General features: G+C 54.2%; 1 protein-coding gene across 6 annotated transcripts in view; it reads right to left on the bottom strand.

Annotated features, from left to right (window-relative positions):
• Positions 1-19,010, bottom strand: part of NUMA1 (nuclear mitotic apparatus protein 1) — a 74,832-nt gene that overhangs the window by 4,723 nt on the left and 51,099 nt on the right. For 5 of the 6 annotated variants that reach the window (XM_082411349.1, XM_082411352.1, XM_082411351.1 and 2 more), the window contains exons 4-19: positions 16,316-16,395; positions 14,934-15,016; positions 14,262-14,342; positions 12,851-12,938; positions 11,456-11,576; positions 10,756-10,913; positions 10,348-10,465; positions 10,151-10,268; positions 9,709-9,849; positions 8,636-8,758; positions 5,084-8,482; positions 4,572-4,613; positions 3,018-3,086; positions 1,540-1,650; positions 1,245-1,463; positions 969-1,126 (exon numbers count right to left, since the gene is read on the bottom strand). In XM_082411349.1, the coding sequence (XP_082267475.1) occupies positions 969-1,126; positions 1,245-1,463; positions 1,540-1,650; positions 3,018-3,086; positions 4,572-4,613; positions 5,084-8,482; positions 8,636-8,758; positions 9,709-9,849; positions 10,151-10,268; positions 10,348-10,465; positions 10,756-10,913; positions 11,456-11,576; positions 12,851-12,938; positions 14,262-14,342; positions 14,934-15,016; positions 16,316-16,395 (5,109 nt within the window). The remainder of the gene's footprint in view (positions 1-968; positions 1,127-1,244; positions 1,464-1,539; positions 1,651-3,017; positions 3,087-4,571; positions 4,614-5,083; positions 8,483-8,635; positions 8,759-9,708; positions 9,850-10,150; positions 10,269-10,347; positions 10,466-10,755; positions 10,914-11,455; positions 11,577-12,850; positions 12,939-14,261; positions 14,343-14,933; positions 15,017-16,315; positions 16,396-19,010) is intronic. The other variant, XM_082411353.1, reaches the window with a different exon arrangement.

The following is a 19,010-nucleotide window of genomic DNA, read 5'->3' as shown; positions in this document are numbered from 1 at the left end:
CATGTCCCAAACCAAGTCCATTGTCTGTTCCTCCTCCTGTATCTCCTATTTCAGCAAATAGGAGCTGGGAGGGGCAGCCTCCACCCAAGCCCCCAGCCACGAACACAGGCACAATCCTACCTCTTCCCTCTCCTGCCAAACCCAATCCTCGAGTCTCCTGATAGCTCTCCTAACCACACCGTACTCCACTCTCACGCCCCTCCCTGCCTGCGTCCCCTCTCACCTACACTTACAACAGTCTCTGAGAGACAGAGTGGGGACAAGCAAGGACTCGAGCCAGGCTGCCCAGGTTCAAGCCTAGCCATGCCATTGTGGCACCTTGGGCAAGTGACCGCCCCTCTGCCCCAGTTTCATCTGTGAAAGGAGATAATCATAGACTCTTCCTCAGAGTTGTTAAGGGATAAATGAATATTTTTCAGGTGTTTATAACAGTGTCTGACACACCTAAGTGTTTAACATTTATAAAAACACATTTATTGTTTTTATTAAAGTCTCAGTTTTCCCCTATCAGGATAGGCTTTCTAAGATGCAAACCTGACCATGTGCTCCTCAACACATGTGCTCACTCCCCACTCAGTGGGGAGTCCAGCCGGTCCTCAGGGACTTGGGCCCGAGCCCTTCCAACTTCATGTTCCAGCCCATCTAGGCTCTTTCTCGGCCTCTGCTCTCACCACTCTCCTCTGTCCATCAGACACACCCCTACGGCTTCTTTCAAGACTCAGAGCAGGAGTGACAGCCTCCATGAAGCCTTTTCTGACCACTCATTTTTATTTACTCCCACTGTGCTATATACAAACATCTGGCCTAATACCTCTAATACTTTCTTTATTCTTCTCTAAGAATAAGCTTCCAGAGGACAAAGGGTTCACGTCTTATTTATCTCACAGCCCCAGTGCCCAGGATACAGCCTGATAGAACAGTGGGCGCTCAATGGACAACAGACAGAGGGAGGAAGGGTGCCTCCTGACCTGGTGATAGTGAGTGGGGTCCCCTCCTCACAGCTCAGATCCAGGCTGTCAATGCTCAAGTCCAGCTGAGGCTTAGCCTGGGGCTCCCGGCTCTTTAAGGCGTCAGTCGCCACCTGGAACTTGCCCAGGTCCCGAAGCTGCTGGTCAGCATGGGCAACCTGGGAAGGAGAGGGCCGAGGGAGAGTGAAGGGAGGCTTAAGCAGGGGTGGCTGAGGAGAGGAGAGCACGGGGCCCAGCATGACAGAGGTGAGGGCATCAGTGCAGCCAGAGCCCTACCTGTGCCTCCAGGCTGCACACCTGGGCGGTGAGGTGACGGCAGGTCTGCTCGGCCTCCCTGGTCTTCAGCCCAGCCTGCTGCAGCTCCCGGCCCAGCCGATCCGCTTCAGCCCGCAGCTCCTTGTTCTCTGTCTGCAGCTGCTCCAGGCCCCGCAGCTGCTCCTGCAGCTCTTGGTTCTGCTGCTTCTTGGCATCATAATGAGTCTTGGCCTTCTCCATCTGGGTGGGCAGAAGGGCAGGTGGGTGGGTGGGGCTGGAGTGGGGTGGGCCAGGTGGGCAGGACCAGGCTCCTCACCTGCAGCTTGTAGTGCTCAGCTGCCTGCTCCTTCTGGCTCAGCTGGGCCTGCAGCTCGTTCAGCTGGGCCTGGAGGCGCTGGGCCTCTTGCTGGCTCTCACCTCCCTGGGCCTGGAAAGCACGAGAAAGGCTGATCAGGGCTGCTGGTCTGTTTGCTCCACCCGAATCCATAGCCTCCTGGGCTCCATGGATGTTTTCAGACTCCTGCCTATCCTCTCAGGACACACAAAAAGACCTTTTACCCCCTCCCAACTCCAGCCTACCAAAACACCACACACCCCTCGAAGTGCACCTTCTCTAGGAGCTTTTCCTATCCAGCTAATGCCATTTCTGGAAGAGTTCTGGCAGCCTGCGTTTGCCTTCTTTGAGACCAGGCACAAACCATCTCACTCTCTCTCCATGAGTACAGTCTCCCCGAGGAGGAAGGGCACGGATCCCCAGGGAACACCAGGGTGCAGAGCATGGAGCTGGGAACACAGCATGTGTGCTCTCTGAGGACACATGAATTCATTTCTCCTCAAAACCACTCTGGGAACTAACTATCTCCACTTCAGAGATGAAGAAACTGAGCTCAGAGCTTGAAAGCAAACTGACCAGGATCAAAGTAACTAAACAGCAGAGTTAAGACTTGAACCTTGGTCCACCTGACTCCAAAGCCTGTGTGGGTTCATTTATGATGCCGGCACTGCCTCCTATCCAGACCATAGACTCCTTGGGAGCAGGGCCTGTGGCAGATTCTCTGTCCACCTACAACACCAGCAAATACTACATCTGTAGCAGGCACTGGACAGGGCCATCCAGCCTTACCTCTCCACATCTCCCAGCACCAGGAAGGCCCCTAAGAAGAGTGTAATAAGCATCTGTTTATCACGTAATTGTGACATGGTGTGGAGTACATGGCAGTGAGCTGGGGAAACAAAGCTCTGACCTCCCAACTCCTGTGACCCTCCCAGGGCCACTGGTGCCAAACTCCTTTGCCCCTAACTAAAAGCTGTGAAGCCTAGAGCTGCAAAAAAGCAAATATTAAACCAAAGAAGGTGACATCGCTGAAAGCATTAAGAATATTAAATTGCATTGTAATATTAAACGTTACTGACGCTCCTCCCTGAGATTTAGCAGTGCAACCCAACTGAACTTTCTGCAATGATGGAAATGTTCTGATTTGCCCTGTCCAGTACGGCAGCCACTAGCCACACACGGCTACTGAGCAGCGGAATTGTGGCTAGTGCAACTGAGAAACTGAATTTTAAATTTAATTTCAATTTAAATAACCACACATGGCTAGTGGCTACTGTAGCAGACAGTGAAGGTCTTCGGGTTGGGAGCCACTCTGGTCCTCCCTCGAGAGCTCCCAGAGGCACAGGTAGGGCTCCTGAGGCTGCCAGGCTCCAGGGTGCCCCAACCCAGGGGCTTAGCACCTTGCCTCCCCACTCGACCTGAGGCCAGCAGAGGGCAGGCCCATCCCCAAGCTGTCCCACCTTCAGCTTCTGCTGCTGCACCTTGCTGGCTTGGTCATGGTCAGCTAGCTTCTTACTCAGTTCTTCCACCTGGGGCAGGGAGGGAAAAGGAGAAGACAAGACTCAGGAGGCCTTCCCCTAATGTCCAGACAAATTACGGGTTTCTCCCCACACCAGTCCCCAGTGTTCCTGGAAGAAGAAACTCAGGTCCTTTCTCTGGCCTCTAATTAGGGAACGGCCTGCTGCCCAGGCTGGTCAGCAGGATGTGAGTGATGTGACCCAACTCAAGTGCTGCCAGAGCCACCTGCCTGTGCTCGCCTCCAACCTCTGCCTGCAGAGACAGAGACAGCAGAGCCGATTGGGGAGCTGACACCTCACCATGCCCTACTGCCGCTGCCGTTCCCAGGCCCAACCTTCTCGGGCGGGACAGGACCAGGGGACCCAGTCTACCACTCCAGCAGGCGTACTCAATGAATACCCATCCCCGCTCCTCCCAGAAACGGCCAAAGCAAAATCCAGATGCTCAGACCTCTTCCCAATATCCACAAGCCGTTAGGGTTGGCGCTAGCGGTGTGGCTGCTGTGATTAGCACTGGGGGTCAGGCTGCTGGAATAGGAGAGCAGGGGCGGCACACGTACTCCAAGCCCACCCCACTCCCACCGAGAGGAAGAGCGAAGGGAGGGAGGGGACGAGAGGGAGCATAACAGCCACAGACACTCCTGGCTCTCCCAGGCATTCCAGGAGCTCCAGCGTGATCAGCAAAGGCGAGAGGCAAGGGCTCCATTGCTAACTGTTTGCTATTCGGTTTGACCTTCCCCATCATCTCAGGCTCCTCGGAGGAGGTGATGGGAGGGGAGAAGGGCCAACTCAGCAGGCCCGAGGCGACAGGGTAGGAGGAGCGGTGGAAAGGGTGCTCCCACTAAATACCAGTTCGATAGCTTTGACGTCTAGGGCAGCACAGAGATCCTTGTGAGGGCGAGGCAGCCAGACCTCACCTCCTCTGTCTTGTGGAAGCCCCTCCTGCTCCTCTCAATCTTGGCCTTCCTGCTCCCAGACATCTCTATTTCATGCTCGGGGTTAAAACCCCAGAAGGTGATGGGCAGGCGTCCTGAGCTCACAACCCCCCTAATCTGTGGGGACCTCCTGCACATCATCTTTCTGGTTTCTGTGGGAAAGAAGAGGCCTGTGTTAAACAAGGCCCGTGGGCATCCTGCGAGTCCCCACAGTTGAGTACCCAAACTCGGAGCAGGACTTGGAGGTTTGGGAATCCCAAGAGCAGTCTGTCACTGGATCTGGTATGGGAAAGATGAAGCCTACCCTACCCCTCATCCCTGACAAGCGATGAAAGCACAGAAAAGTGGAGAGGCCGACCTGGGATGCGTGCGATGAGGCCTGAGAGAGACCCTAGCACACCGCACTCTGGGGCGGCCTGGGCCTGGGTTCCACGGCTTGACCCTGCCCCCTTCACAAACAGTTCACAACAGGAGCCAGCGGAGGCAAGCTGCAGCCGGGGTCATGCACCGAGACCAGTCACCGCTTAAGGAGCCAGCATTTAGCGAGGACCTCAGGCATTACCTGCTTAGTTTGCTCTCTCTGAAATAACTCTAGCTGCTCCACCTGTGCATGGGAAGGACCAACGGAGACAGCGTGAGATAGGGGCCAAAGAGGCACCGGCCCTGGTGCCAGGCTGACCTCACCGAGGCTCGAATCTTCCTCCCATGGAACTAGACGTCTAAAAATTTTTGTAAATGCTAGCTTGGCTCATTCTAGTTGCCGGTGGTTCTCGGGGCCTCCACTGCAAGTGCGCCTCCTCACGACTGTGTGCCTCAATGGGCTGATGGCCTTTGCAGCCTGACTCTCCAGGGACAGAGGCTTCGGAGAAGAAGAGGCTATTGGTATTTTCTGTAGGCCAACGGGGGGCAACAGACTTGTACTCTACCAGCCACCTCTCTTCCTCTGCCACCCAGTGAGTGTTGGGAGACAAGACACTCTAATCAGTGGGAGCCGGAGGCCCAGGAGTGCAGAGGGACAATGTCCCCCTCTCGCAAGTCTGCTCTCTGGGGGCGTGCTTGAGCTGGGTGCCTCACCTGGGCAGTGAGTTTCTGCCTCTCCTCCTGGAAACGCTGCCTCTCCTCCAGGACCTTGACCTTGGCACCCTCGTACTTGGCAGTCATCACCTCCAGCTCCCGGGCAGTACTCTGTGCTTCCCGCTGCACCTCGGCCAGACGGGTCTCAGCCTCAGCACGCACAGCTGCCAGCTCTTGGCCGTACTTCTCCCGGGCCTGGTCCAGCTCCACTTCCAGAAACTGCCGGCCGAGGTTGGCCCGCTCGCCCAGCCCCCGGTTCTCCTCCGCCAGCAGGCCATGAGCCTTCTTCAGCATGCTCAGCTGCTCTGCGTAGCTGGCCTTCTCTGCCCGCAGCTGCTGGGCTGCTCGCTCCTGCTCCGCCACCTTCTGCCGCAGGGGCACCAGCTCCCCGAGCTCGCGCTGGGCCCGCAGCAGCTCCGCCCGCAGCCCACCAGCTGCCTGCTTGCTCTGCTCCAGCTCCTCTCGATGGCGTTTCTCAGTGGCTGCCTGCTCAGCCTGCAGCTGCTGGCACAGGTGCTTAGCGGGCAGCAGCTCGCTCACCAGGGCCTGCGTGCTAGTGTGCTCAAGCTGCAGGGAAGAGAGGGCCTGCTCCTTCTGGAAGAACTTCTCCTGCCAGGCCTTCAACTCTTGGCCCAGCTCTTCCGCTCGCTCTGCCTGCGAGGCCAGCTCCTGCCTCAGGCTCTCGGAAGCCACCCGCTGCTTCTCCGCCTCCTCCCGGAGGGTCTGGACCTCCTCCCGCAGAGCAGAACTGCGTTCTGCAGCCCTGGCGCTGCTGCTGGCTGTCTCTGCCTGGAGCAGACGCAGCCTCTCTTCCACCTTCTGGCTCTTCTCTGACTCGGCAATAACCAGCCGCTTCAACTCCTTGCTCTCGCCTTCCTTCTCCAGCACCTGGCGGTTCAGGATGGACACCTCCTCCTCCAAGCTGCTGATGAGGCTGTTTTTCCTCTCAGCCTCCTGCTGACTCCGGGCCACCTGTGCCTTCCACCCATCCTCAGCCTTGCTGTGCTCTTGGACCTTGGTGCGGAGGGTGGCCAGCTCCCTCTGGGCTGAGGCTAAGGTGTCCTGACCGCTCCCCAGCTCCTGGGCCTTCTGCTCTAACTGGCCCCGCAAAGTCTCCAGAGCACCGGCCCGCTCCGCGTGGGAGGCGCGCTCAGCCTCGAGGCTGCGCTCCAGGCTGGAGGCCTTCTCCTGGTACTCGCGGACCTGCTGCTCCAGCCTGCTCACCTCTGCCCGCAGAGCCTCCAGCTCCGGGCCTTTTTGCTCTGTCTTTCCAGTAGCCTCAGACTGGGCTCCCGACCCGGAAGCGTCTTCTCGGCTGGCCATCCCTAGAGACTGTGGGCACGCCTCCTCTTTCCTGGCCAGCTGTTCCTTCAGTCGCTCCACGGTTTGCTGAAGCTCCTTCAGCTCTGCCCCCTGGGCTGCCTCCTGCCCACGAAGCTTGGCCAGCTCCTGATCCTTCCCCTCCTTTTCCATCAGGGCGTGGGCCAGTGCCTCCTGCAAGGCGGCAAACTCCACACGCTGCTCATTGAGGGCATTCTGCAGCCGCATCTCAAGCTCTGCCTTGGCGGCCTTCTCCAGGGCAAGGTCGGCTTGGGCCCGGCCCCGCTCCTGGGTCAGCCGCGCCACCTCCCTCTCCTGCTGCCCACGCTCCTCCTGCTGCTGCCCCTGGCTCTCCATCAGCGCGGCCCGCAGCCTCTCCAGCTCACTGCCCATTTGCTCTGCCTCACGCTCCATGGCCTGCAGTGCAGCCTGCGTGCTGCAGAACGGGCGTCCCTGATGCTCTTTCAGCCACTCCGACTCTCTGTCTCCTGCCCTGGGCGGCTCCTTGAGTAGCTCCTGGGAGGCCGTCTCCTGCTGCTCACCCGCCTTGCGCACCAAGGCCTCCAGGCGGGCCACCTCCTTGCTGGTAGCAGCCATCTTCTCCTGCAGAGCAGACAGGTCGTCTGCGAGCTTCTGGGCCCTGACCTCCTTCTCCTGGACCTGCTGCAGGGCCCTGGCCAGGCTGGCGTGAAGCTGAGCAAGCTCACTCTGCTGCCGGCCGATCTGGAGCTCGCTGTGGGCCTCTATCCCTGCCACCTTCTCCTTTGCCTCCTGCAGCTCCTGGCGGGCCTTCTCGCATTCCTCCTTCAGGGTCATCAGCTGTTCCTGGAATATGGCGCCGTACTGCGCCTCCTCTTGCTGGCTGTCCTCGTACCGCTCACGCCAGGTGGCCACCTCCTTGGCAAGCTGCTCACACTCACTCTCGGCCTCGCGCTGGGAGGCTATGGCCTCGGCCAGCTCCTGCCGCAGGGCTTCTGTCTTGGCCTGATGGGCCTCCCCGAGCTGCTGTAATCGGGCCTCCAGCCCCCTGCGCCCAGCCTTCTCTTCTTCCAGCTCCTTCTGTTCCTGCCTGTGCTGATCCACCAGGCTCCGGGTCTCTGCCTCCAGCCTGGAGATGCATCGCTGCTGCTCTGCCAGGATGTCTGCAGCCCTGCGCTTCTCCTCTTCCAGGCTGCCCTTGGTGACCTTCAAGGACTCCTCAAGGGCCCGGACCTGCTCCTGGAGCTGGGCCTTCTCCTGGGCCACCGTTTCTCTCTCGGTTGCTTTTTGCTGCTCAGACCTCAGCTGGGCCTTCAGCTCTGCCACCTGGGCCTGCACCTCACACCGCTCCTGGTGAGCTGCCTCAACATGGGCATGGAGTTCCTCCACCTTCTGGCTCAGCTCTGCTTTCTCCTGCCGGGCCTGTGTCACCGAGGTCTGGGCACTGTCCCGGGCTTCACTAGCAGCCTGAAGCTGCTGTTGCAGGACCTCCAGCTTGGCGGCCTTCTCCTTCTCCAACACCTCCAGCTGCTGGAGGGCTACATCCCTCTCCCGTAAAGAGGCCTCCCGCTCCTCAGCCGCAGTGGCCAGTTGCTGGGTGTAGTCTCGCCGGGTGGCCTTCTGCTCCTTGGCGGCCTCTTCCAGCTGCTGTTCCTTCTGCTTCAGGCTGCTGCTCAGCTGCTCCACCTGCTGGCGGAGGCTCTGGGAGGCCTGTTCCTGCTGCTGGAGGGTCTGCGCGAGCTGCGCCTGCTCTGTTTGGGCCTGCTGCTTTAGGCCAGCCAGTTCTTGATCCCGCTGCTGGACGGTGGCATTGAGGGTGGCGAGCTCGGAGGTCATCGTGGCCACCTGGGCAGACAGCCGGGCCCCCTGAGCCTGAGAGGCCTGCTCCAGCTCTTCCTTGGCCTGGCCAAGGTCGGACAGGGAGCCCTGCAGCTCGGCAATCAGGCTGGCCAACTGCTGCTTTTCTTCTTCAAAGTGGCTCCGCTCGGCAAGCAGCTTGGCTTCCCGCTGGCCAAGCTCAGTCTCCAGCACCTCCACTCTGGCTTGGAGCTGGGTGTTGTCTGCACCGAGAGTGGCTGCCTCTTGCTTGAGAGTTTCCAGCTGGTGAGATAAAGAGACAAACGGGGCTCAGCACGACTCCTCGGTCCCCCTGGCCCCTCTGGGGACTGAGGACCGCCAGGAACCTGAACATGGCGAACATGGGTCTGCAGCAATCCCAGCACACAGGTCTCACCCCTGCCCCTGAGATCCTACCTGCAAGACGTCACCCAGCACCTCGCCCTTCTCCCGGGGTGGGTTCTCCCGCAGCTGGGCCAAATGTTCTTCCAGCTGTGAAAGTTTTCCCTGAAGGATTTCATTCTTCTCTTCAAGGCATTTCTGAGAGTAAACAAGAGCCCCATGTTTACAGAAGTGGAACAGGCACCGGATTACCACACAAACCCTTTTGAACATCAACAAAACATAAGACCTTATTATCTTATTACCAACATCTCCTTTTGCCCTGACCTAGGGGAAAACTTGCAGAAACCAAGGACCTGGGACCATGAGAGACCTGACTTTCTAGCCCTAGTACCAGGGCTCAGTTACGTCAAGTGACCTGCTCATTTCTTCTCCAAGGCTGCTGAGTTTACTCCAGATTTCCTCACTGTATGCGCTTCTCAGTCATGTCTTGGCTCTCAGATAATCCAAAAACCCACCAGCTTAAAAAGATCCCAACAGTCTTAGCATCAACAGCAGCAGCATCCCCTGGTTCCCTGCCCCACTTTACGCCGCTGTTCATTAAGTACCTACAATGGGCCAGGCACTGTGCTGGGTACCTCTCTGAATTTCTAACCTACCCAACAGATCTGGGAGGTAGCTACTACCATCCCTTTTTTTTTTTTTACAGAGTAAGAATCTGAAGCTCAGAAGTTAAGTGCCTTGCCCCCGGGCTACATGGTTATTAATAAGTGGCAGAGCTGGATTCTTAGTAGCAATAATAGTAACAGCAACTAATTCACTAAGAGCTCACTTAGCACCAGACAATGTGTGTTCAGTGCTCTATATGCATTATCTTACAACGGATGATGAGGCAGCTACCCATTCTTTTTCCCATTTTAGGAAAAGGATGCCTAGAAAGAAGTAACTTGTCCAAGAGCCACACCTTGTAAACAGCAGAGACAGGATTCATAGGTGTACTGGCCTGAAGCCCATTACAGCACACTATTAAGCCTTGAAAAGTAGTCAGCATAATTCCCAAAGGCCCCAAAGAATAGAGCGGTAAACGGAATTCAGCTTTGAGTGTGTGGTCAAGACTGTGGCCCTGACTTCCTGAAGCAGAGGGTTACCTTGTCCTGCAGGGCTGTGCCGAGCTCCTTCTCCAGATGGGTCTGCTTCTCCACCCACTCCCGAGTGGCCTGGCTGTGCTCTTCTGTCAGTTCATTGAGGGCCCCCTGTAGTTGCTGCAGGTGACTGGCAAACTCCCGCAGCTGAGACAGACAAGAGGGAACGCCCATCACCCAGGGTCAAAACTGCCAACACCACTGCTATCTGTCCCCTGAGCCCAGGCCCTGGACGGCTCCCATTATCCTTCCAACCTTCCTCAAACCAATCGCAACTATTCACGTCTCTGACTCAGGACTACAAATCAAAACTTAGGGCCACAAGCCAGTCCCTGGCAGCAGCCAATTACAGAATGAGGACATTCTCCTCAACCCTCTTTGGGGGAATTTTCCAGACCAATTCAAGCCAAGGGGCTTCCAGGTGGGGGCCAGAAACCTCAACACTCACCTTAAAGGAAAGGTCCCCATTCTCTTCAGAAAGCTGGTTAATTTTGCGATCCATCTGGCTCTTCTCTGTCTTCAGGTCCTGGCACTGCCTCAGAGTTTCGTGGAGCCGTATGGTGAGGCTGCAAGGGAGGGGAGCAGTGAGGAAAGAGCATATCTCCCCTGCCCCGGGTGTGGGAAGGACGGTAGGGAGCACTGTACCTCTCATTCTTGCCACGGAGCTCCTCAAGCTCCCTGGGCTCCAGTGGACTGGCTGCCTGCTTCTCGTTCAGCAGAGCCAGGCGGTCGATGCGCTGCTGCATCATGGCTATCTGCGCATCTGCCCCAGAGGAGGGGAGAAAAGAGGAGAGTTAGCACAGGACTAAGGGCAGGAGGGGGAGGAAGGAGGTGGCGTCCAATCCCAGGGAAAGGAAGGAGGGTGGCAAGGACAGAACCAGCTTCCAGGAGGTCAGCCTGACAGGCCCAGGGCTGAGCTCTAAGCTCCCGGGCCAGCAGAGGGGACAACATGGAAGACAGAGGGGCCACACCTCAGACAAGCCCAGCACTTCCCTGGATGATAATCCCAAATGCTGCCCGTTAACACACATCTGCCAGAGGCCAGCCACCTACCCTTCTCTGTGAGGAGCTTGCGGTTCTCTGCCAACTCCAGCTCCAGCTCGTCTCGATTATTTCTCTCATCTGCAAGCTGCTTCTTCAGCCGCCTCATCTGGAATTGTGGGGTCTGCAGAATGTCACCCATGGGGGAGGCTGGAGAACCTGAGAGGAAGCTGAGGAAGGAGATGGTCCAGACGCCATGGTCAGAAACCAACGTGAGGGCTAAAGCTACCAACCACAGGCAGGGCTGGGGGAGCCGGGCCCTATGGTTGTGAGCACCGGCTGCGGGGCCCAAACACCTGGGTTCCGTCTGCAGTGCTACCTCGTGCCTTATGACATGACCCTGAGAAAGCTTTTCTTCTCCTTCCTCCAAGCCTTAATTTCTCTATGCCCTCCCCCACCTCCACCGCTGCAAAAGGGGAGTGCATTCCCTTTGCCTCTACAGAGCTGCACTAGGAGAACGGACTTTGGCAGTCTCCAGGGAAGCAAGAAATTCCATAAACAGAGAACAGCCTTTGAGAGGCCTTCTGCCAAGGACAGATCCCAACCAATTCCCCCATTAGTACTGGGGCAGGGGAGGGCATCCCAGATCTACAAGATACTCCAAGCACTCTTGATGACGTAAGGGGCTGGTCAACAGCTTAGCCTCTAGGATGCAGGGATCTGAGGACTGGATGTTGAGGCCCCATCCCGGGAGAAGAGGCCCAGCACATACTTGTTCCCACTGGAAGAGGCGACTTTCTGTAGCTCTAGGAAGCGAACCTCCCTCTTGGCCTGGTGGCTGGGTGGGGAGAGCTCTTCAGAGATGGTGCTGGAACAGGGGGAAGGGACAGGAGCTAGAGGAGAAGGAGCAAACAAGTCACAGAGAGGTTAGTAAGAGGGTGGACAGATTTGCATCTTTATGCAATTTGAGAACTCGCCTTAGTGGGAGTGAATCCAGACACTTATAGGTAAGCTGCAGAGGGAGGCGCTTGGGCAGAACTTGAAGCCTGGTGTCTGGGTTATCCAGAGGTCAGTGCCCTAAGCCAAATCAAGCAAGGGGCTTCCGTTTCCACAGATCACCAGCACTCAAAGAGCGCAGTGGAGTGACTGTGTCCCCTGTGCTCAGAGACTGGACCAACCAAGTGCTCACGCTTTTCCCTCAAGCCAACCCTGAGCAGATCTCCTCTCAGCCCCAATAACCTCTCGAGTCAGAGCCCCCAGCCTGCTTGCTGAAGCCCTCCATTCTGAAATCGTGCACTGCCAGCATGACTTCTTTCTCAAAATCTCCTCTTCCCTTGGTTCCCATGGTGACCTTCGCATGGCCCTCCTACTTCTAACACTGGGTCTCTGTCTCCCTCACCTGCTCCTCCCTCTCCCACCTGCCCTCCAAGCCCCAGAGCTCTGATGGGGCCCGTGTGCTCTGCCCACGGTGCCCAAGGCTTCAATGGCCATCCATACACAGACTTGCAAGCCCACAGCCTGGCCCGGAGCCCTCTCCTGCATTCTAGACTCACATCTGCAACATCTCCACCTGAAGGGCTCACGAGGAACCTGAACACAAGGAACATCAAATTCAGTGGCTGGATGAACGTGCCTAGACCCACACCTTACACCCTGCTGTCGTTAGATGGCTCTTCCAAACAGGCAGCACTCTCACTCCTTCTGATGTACTTCCAGCAAGACACTTGGGAGATTCGATACCTCCCTGTTCTAGCACTTATTCCTTATCATACATTCTGGTTTATGTATCTGCCTTCCCACCTAGAACACGGGCATTATGTAGGAAAAACAATTTTCTAAGACTGCATACTCCCTGCTTATAAGCCTAGAGTAATGACTGTTTAAACTATAAAAAAACAAAAAAAAGAAGTGTGTGTGTGGGGGGGGTGGGTAATCAACGAGAACCCACAGCAGACATGATCACTTATAAATGTTCTGCTTAGCTGCTGCCAGGCGCAAGAAGGAGCTCTGTGGGAACTGGGATGATGGCAACATGGCCCAGAAATCAACTTACCCCCTTACACACGTTTGTGTTGGGGCAAATCCCCACTGCACTTCCTGACAACTCGGGATCCTAGCAGTCCCCAGCTCAGAAAAGAGAGGATCCTTGGGAGTGATCCCAACTTACCTTTCTGTAAGAAGTTCTCTAAGTCCTCATTCAGGTTTAGCCCATCCTCATGGTCCAGCACAAATTTGAGAATGACAGCTAACTCAGCCTGGACCACAGACAGAGAAAGAGCATCACTTAGGTGTTCGGGAGGCCCAAAGGGATGGAGGGCACCATCCTGGCCATGCCAGCCCTAGGAGCCTGCTGGAGCCCATTCTTCCTCTCAGACCTGAAGCCCCATGGTCCAGCCAAGAACACTCCAACAGAGACATGTTCACCCTACTTGTCCCCAGCCCCTCTTCTCCCCTAAAGATGCACCCAGGGTGAGACAGAGGTCCAAACTGACTTCGCTCCTGACCATGAGATGAGAATGGGCAAGCAAAGTAATGCAGTCAGAAAGCTTTTATACATAACCCTGCTGGCCTCTTCCAGGTGACCTCACTGTTGTTCTTTGTCTGAGTGAGAACACCTCCAGGGCTCATCCAAAGCTTAGCCACCAGCAGGTAAAATCTTGCCTTTTCTGTCTGAATTCCAAAGCTACAGAGTTGATCTGATTTTCCTGGCCATCTCTGTAGTTCCTTATTCCTTTAGAATTTGTTTCTACCAGGTCTATGATCAGCTTGGAGCAGAGAAAAGGTTAAAGAAAGGAAGGAGCCACCACCCATGCCTCCCACACCACTACAACCCCCAACCCCAGAGACGAGCCATGAGCTAAGTGAGTACGAAATGGGATGACTCAACATTTCTACCACCACATGAAAGGCCACAGCTCTCTGGACACTGCCCCACCAGTCACCTACATTACCCACTGTGGCATCCCAGCTGCTTCTGCTCTGGAAAATAAAGGACAGCTGCTCATACAGGAAGCAAGGACAACATCGGGACCCATATGGCAGGTAGTTCCTGGAAACCAGGTCAATTCCCTCTCTAATGAAGCAGACGCACCAACTCCTCTTCACTTAGGGACCATGCAGAGGAGGGGCGAGGACGTAACCGCTCTGAGCTAGACTGTCATGGCGGACAAAGACAGTCTCACTAATCCTTCCTACTAGAGGAAAGGAGGAAGAAATGGAGTGACAGTTTGTGTAAAACACACACACATACATGTGGGAACACATATATGAAGAAAGAATAATTTCTATGTATTATCCAAACAGTTCAGGTATGGGTACAGTTAAATTTATGTACATGAAAAGGACTTGGAAGTATATCCTTTAGAAGTTAGCAGTTACTGCTGACAATGAGATTACTGGCAACTGTTATTTCCTTCTTTGTGCTTTTCAATATCTTCCAGACTTTCTATAATGAACGGCTATAACTACTATAACATAATTTTTAAAAAGAACAACATATGTTGTTTAAACAAAAACAACTGGAATGAGGTGAAACACAGGCAAGACCTGCTGGGTGGGGTGGAGGCACAAGGGCTTACCTGAATCTTGTATTCAAATTGTTCCCAGTCCCTGGGACTTTTGGAGCTCATGGAGGAGTGGTACAAGAGCAGCATGGTCATCTAGAAGCCAAACAGGAAGCAATCACTGAGCAGGGCTCTCTTCTCGGTCCCCAACCCCTGCCCCACTCTGGGGACTCTCAGCTATTCTGAGACCCTTCCAAAGCGCCTAGAATTCAGCAGCCCCAGGCCGCTGCCCTTAACTGCATCAGGAATCACTTGATTTGAGGACTCAGTGCTCACTGTGCAAAAAGCCAGGTGCCAGAATTCCTGCATAACTAAATTCCTGGACTCATGGAACCCTGGGTATGAAGCTTAAGGCATCCTCTATAGGCCAGCACCCAGAAACAGAAAAGGGAATGAAGTGGACTGAGCTAAAAAGAAAAGTGTGACGACAGTTGGGTGAGGCCGGATTCCTGCCAGGTGTCCACTGAGGCCACAGTAATGTTCTAGTCAACCTCTCTGTCATAAAGGTGGGCTCCTAAAATCCTTGGCTGAATCAGCCTCTACCTCGCTAGGTAGCTGCCTGGACCTACTGCCAACCTCCACAAGGCCCAGAAATAAAGCCCCACCACTTCCGGGTTAAGAGAAGGCCCCTCTGCAGGTCCCTCTGGTGCCACCCTCCCCCACAGCAGTCTGGTATTCCGCGGGTACCTTGGCAAGTTCCAGCTCTGATCCCTCCATCACCTTCTGCACTGACACCAGGCATTCTGGAGAAGAGGGATGTTTTCGGTTTTCTGTAATGACAACAATGTAGAAAACCAGGTGAATTTCCTGGGGACCATCCCTGAGATCATGAGAACACCTCACAGTCAGAGGAGCAGAATGGCTGGTGGGGCCAGGAGACGCAGGGCTCCTTATTCCTAGGTCCCCTCTCGCCCAACATACACGTTTCCACCTGACGTTAGTTCTATCCTGGATTGGTCCAAGGACTACAGGGATAGTTCAAGAAAAAAGCAGGCGGGAATTCACAGCAGTTCTGGGGCCTGACACTGCAATCACCTACCCACGCACCAACTCCCACTCAGCACCACAGAGGAGGAGCCCAGAGATTCCAGGTCACTCAAGAGTCTCATTCCAACTGCAGGTGCAGAGGAAGCCTGCCTGCAGCTGAGTCAGACCAGGGCTGGGACACCTGGTTCTTATCCTGCCAGAGGGGCAGGGCTCAATTACTAACACCCTGCTTTACCTAAATCCATTATCACCTTTCTTATAATTCTCTTGAGGTGGGGATGGTAGATAGCTCCCGTGTCAAAGATGAGGACTCTGTCCGCAGCTATATGAGGGAGGGGAATTGACAAGTGCTGTGCTAGAAGCTTTGCATGTGTTATTTTTTTTAATATTCATTCACGCATTCATTTATTTATTTGGCTGCACTGGGTCTTAGTTGCGGCATGCAGGATCTTCGTTGCGGCATGCAGGATCTAGTTCCCTGACCAGGGATCGAACCCAGGCCCCCTGCACTGGGAGCGCGCAGTCCTAACCACCGGACCACCAGGGAAGTCCCGCATGTGTTCTTATTTACTCTATCCATCAACCTTAAGAGCAATTACTATGATCTTCATTTTAAAGACAGGGAACCCATGTCCAGAAAGGTCACACAAGCAGTAGAGAAGGGCCAACATTTCAACCTTAACCTGCCTGTGCCCCTATACCTATCACCTAAGCAATTAATTCAATGTTATCAGGGGAAAATGTTTTTCTTGCAAGGGGAAGAGGGTAACATGGATCCTTCTGTCTCCTTGCAGTGGGAGGAATGGGAGCCCAAGGTGATGAGTCCCCAAAACCGACCCTCTGGCTCTACCTGGATCCCGAAATGGGCTCTAGGACTGCAGGGACACTCTTCCCCCACTGGTGCAGGCATCACCAGGCCCAGGGAAGCCGCCCCAGTTGTACTCATCTTGGTGGTACAGAGTGGGCAGCCTCGAGCCTTTGCTCCCCCAGATACCTGGGACCTGGTTCTTCCAGGTCCAGATACCCAAGTCCCAGGAGCTGAGGAAGCAGCTCCTTCCCAGCTAGGTAAGAAAGGTGCTTACTCTGCAGAAAACTGCACACAAATTCCAGTCTCTCTGGCACCGGCTGCTGCAGGATTTGCTGCCCTTCGTCAGTGCCATGGCTAGAAAAAGAGCAAGTATTAGAACCAGAGTACTTAGCAATCCTTCCCTCCTTGCTACTGCATTACATACCACCTTCCCATCCCTTCAGGTTGGATCTGTGCTGGATCTGGGGGAGAACCAGACCAGACGCTGGAGGCAGGGGAGAAGATACCGAGACACCATTTAGCCAGAAGGAACTGTGTCGTGGGTGAGAAGTGGGGACTTGAGGCATGAGGTCCTCCTGGAAAAGACGGCATTTGTGAATATCAAAAAGCTCTGTGGGAAGGGGGTCGAGAGGCAATAGAGGCAGCACAGATGACTGGCAAGCTAGGACTGATAGCCTGCAACGGCTCAAGTGTAAAACGTCAGGATGCCTGTGAATGTGGCTAGAGTACGAGTCAGAGAGGACTATGGAAAGGGAAAAACAGATCTAAAAACTGAAAGAACAGGAGGGAACAAGGCTCTGAAGTGACAGGGCAAAGTTCAACACACACTGAAGGCTGAGGTGGCCTCCAAGAGGCCAGGCCAAGGGACAATCACTCTCCATCTGTGGCCTTTGCGATGCTTGTGTTTGGTTAAGTGGAAAGGCAAGCAAAGTGTGGAGAGCAATGAGGGCAGGGAGGCAGCAGGGGGAGCTCTCACACTGCCCTGGCCCCTTGCCCCGGCCCCTCAGGCTAAGTGAAGTTTCATTTTCGGAAGGGACTACCCTTACTTCAAGTTAGAAAGCTGACTTTTCTATCTAGGCTACGGCTGAAGATACTGACTGAAAAGCCTCCTGTTCTTCAGAACCCGAAGTTTCAATCAACTTTCTGGAGGGCAGGGCAGACTCTAGAATCCTCCAGTGCCAGACATCCTGCAAAGCACAAGAAGCATCCTAGGCAAGACCATGAGAGTAGCTCCCTCCAGCTCCCACGGGATTACAAAGGCTTCTTCCAAGTGAACCCCCCACAGGAGGCACTTTGGGTAGCTGGTCTGTGATTAGGGACACCTACGAAGTCTTTTAGAGATGCTAATCTCCTCACAGACTCCTGAAAGAGCCATCTTCCCTACCCACCCACAATCTGGACTGTTGTGACTCTCTTTGCCCTCAGCACAGAGTAGTAATTTACCTAAGTGTATTCCATTGGATAAAAATAAACAGGGTTCTTGGGCTAAATGTTTGCGAAATACTGGGTTAAACCAAACTGAACATTTTCTAAAGAAGGTATAACACGCATTATTTCCTAAACCTATCTGACCACAAACCTCTTCTTCTCCCCACTGAGCCCCTGGGATAAGTACAGGTGCATGGAACATGCTTTGGAAAACACTAGTGGAAAACACTAGTCCTGGGGAAATCCAGCCCATCCTTTAAGACCTTCAAGTCTCATCTCTGGCAGGCAGCCAAGCAGAACCGCTGCTAGTCACGTTTCCCCTCTCCTTCTCAGGAATTCCTACAGTACTCACGGATACAGGTGCATCATTTATAACTGACCGCTCTGTGTGAGCTGAAAGCTAGGAATATAGCAGGTGCTGAGTACATGTGGGCTGACTGACAGATGAGGAATGCTTTTTACTGGGAAGAGCAGAGGTCAACGTCAGTAAGACAAATGTCAGGGCTTTAAGTTTTCTGGAAAAATGCCTCCACTAAACTTTGCTATGCAAGCCTCATAGATATCAAAGAGATGGGACAGCCTTTTTGCTTCAGGCTATTCACGCACAGGAAAACAGAAAGGGAAACTTATCAGAGGGGTGGAGCCCAAAGAATTCTCCCAGAGAGAAGGCCAAGTGGCCAAGGAACAAACTTTTGTTCGATTCCCACAGCTTCTATCTGCCACCAACCCTGCCATCCTCCACTGCCTTCCCCTGACATCAGAACTAGGTGTCTGGTTTCAGTTAGCAACAGTAGGAGCATCACAAATGAATCAGCCAGAACACGTTCACCAAGAATGTCTGTTTTCCCAAAGGAAGTTGGTCTGAATTGTCCTGGATTTGAGATGGAAATCAGGGTTAACCTGGGATTTCAACAGCCCCTCCACACACATTCTCTCTCTCTCTCTCCCCCCCCACCCCTCCCCCAACACGTCTCTTCTAGTCTAAAGCTCAGGCAGCACCTTAGAAAACAACTTGGAAAATGGGCATCTTGAATTTTTGACCCTCCTTATGAAAATTTCCCACAGGGTCATAAACCTACAATGGCTAAACCAAGGACATACATCCTCACCCCTGGACACATCTACTGCTCTTGTCATCAGGCCAAGGAAATTTATCTCCTCAAAAGCAAAAGCTCCTTGATCCATTCTTAAGTCCAAAAAAAGCATGCCGCACCCTACTGTGTGTTACAACGAGGCACATCATACCTGGCTGCCTCTCCTTTAGTGATGTTAAATTGTAGGTTAGGTATTGCCAGCCTAACGGTTTTACTGGCCACTGATGTTAGTTGCCTAGATCTACTACTTTCATTAGGGTTTGCAAAATGATGATTTTCATTAGGAGTGGCAAAATGATGATTTATAGGTAGTGCACAACTCCATCTATGAAGTATCCTTGAAAAAAAACTTATGCTAATTAAGTTTAGATCTAATTACCAGTTTATAGGCAACAAGGGGAAGAACAAGTTAAGTAGTACCATAAAGACGCAATTAACAAAAGTCAG

Source organism: Balaenoptera physalus, assembly GCF_965194825.1.
Source record: "Balaenoptera physalus genome assembly, chromosome: 10".
NCBI classification, from domain to species: domain Eukaryota; kingdom Metazoa; phylum Chordata; class Mammalia; order Artiodactyla; family Balaenopteridae; genus Balaenoptera; species Balaenoptera physalus.
Note: the sequence above shows the minus strand (reverse complement) of the source record. Positions and strands in the feature narration are given on the sequence as shown.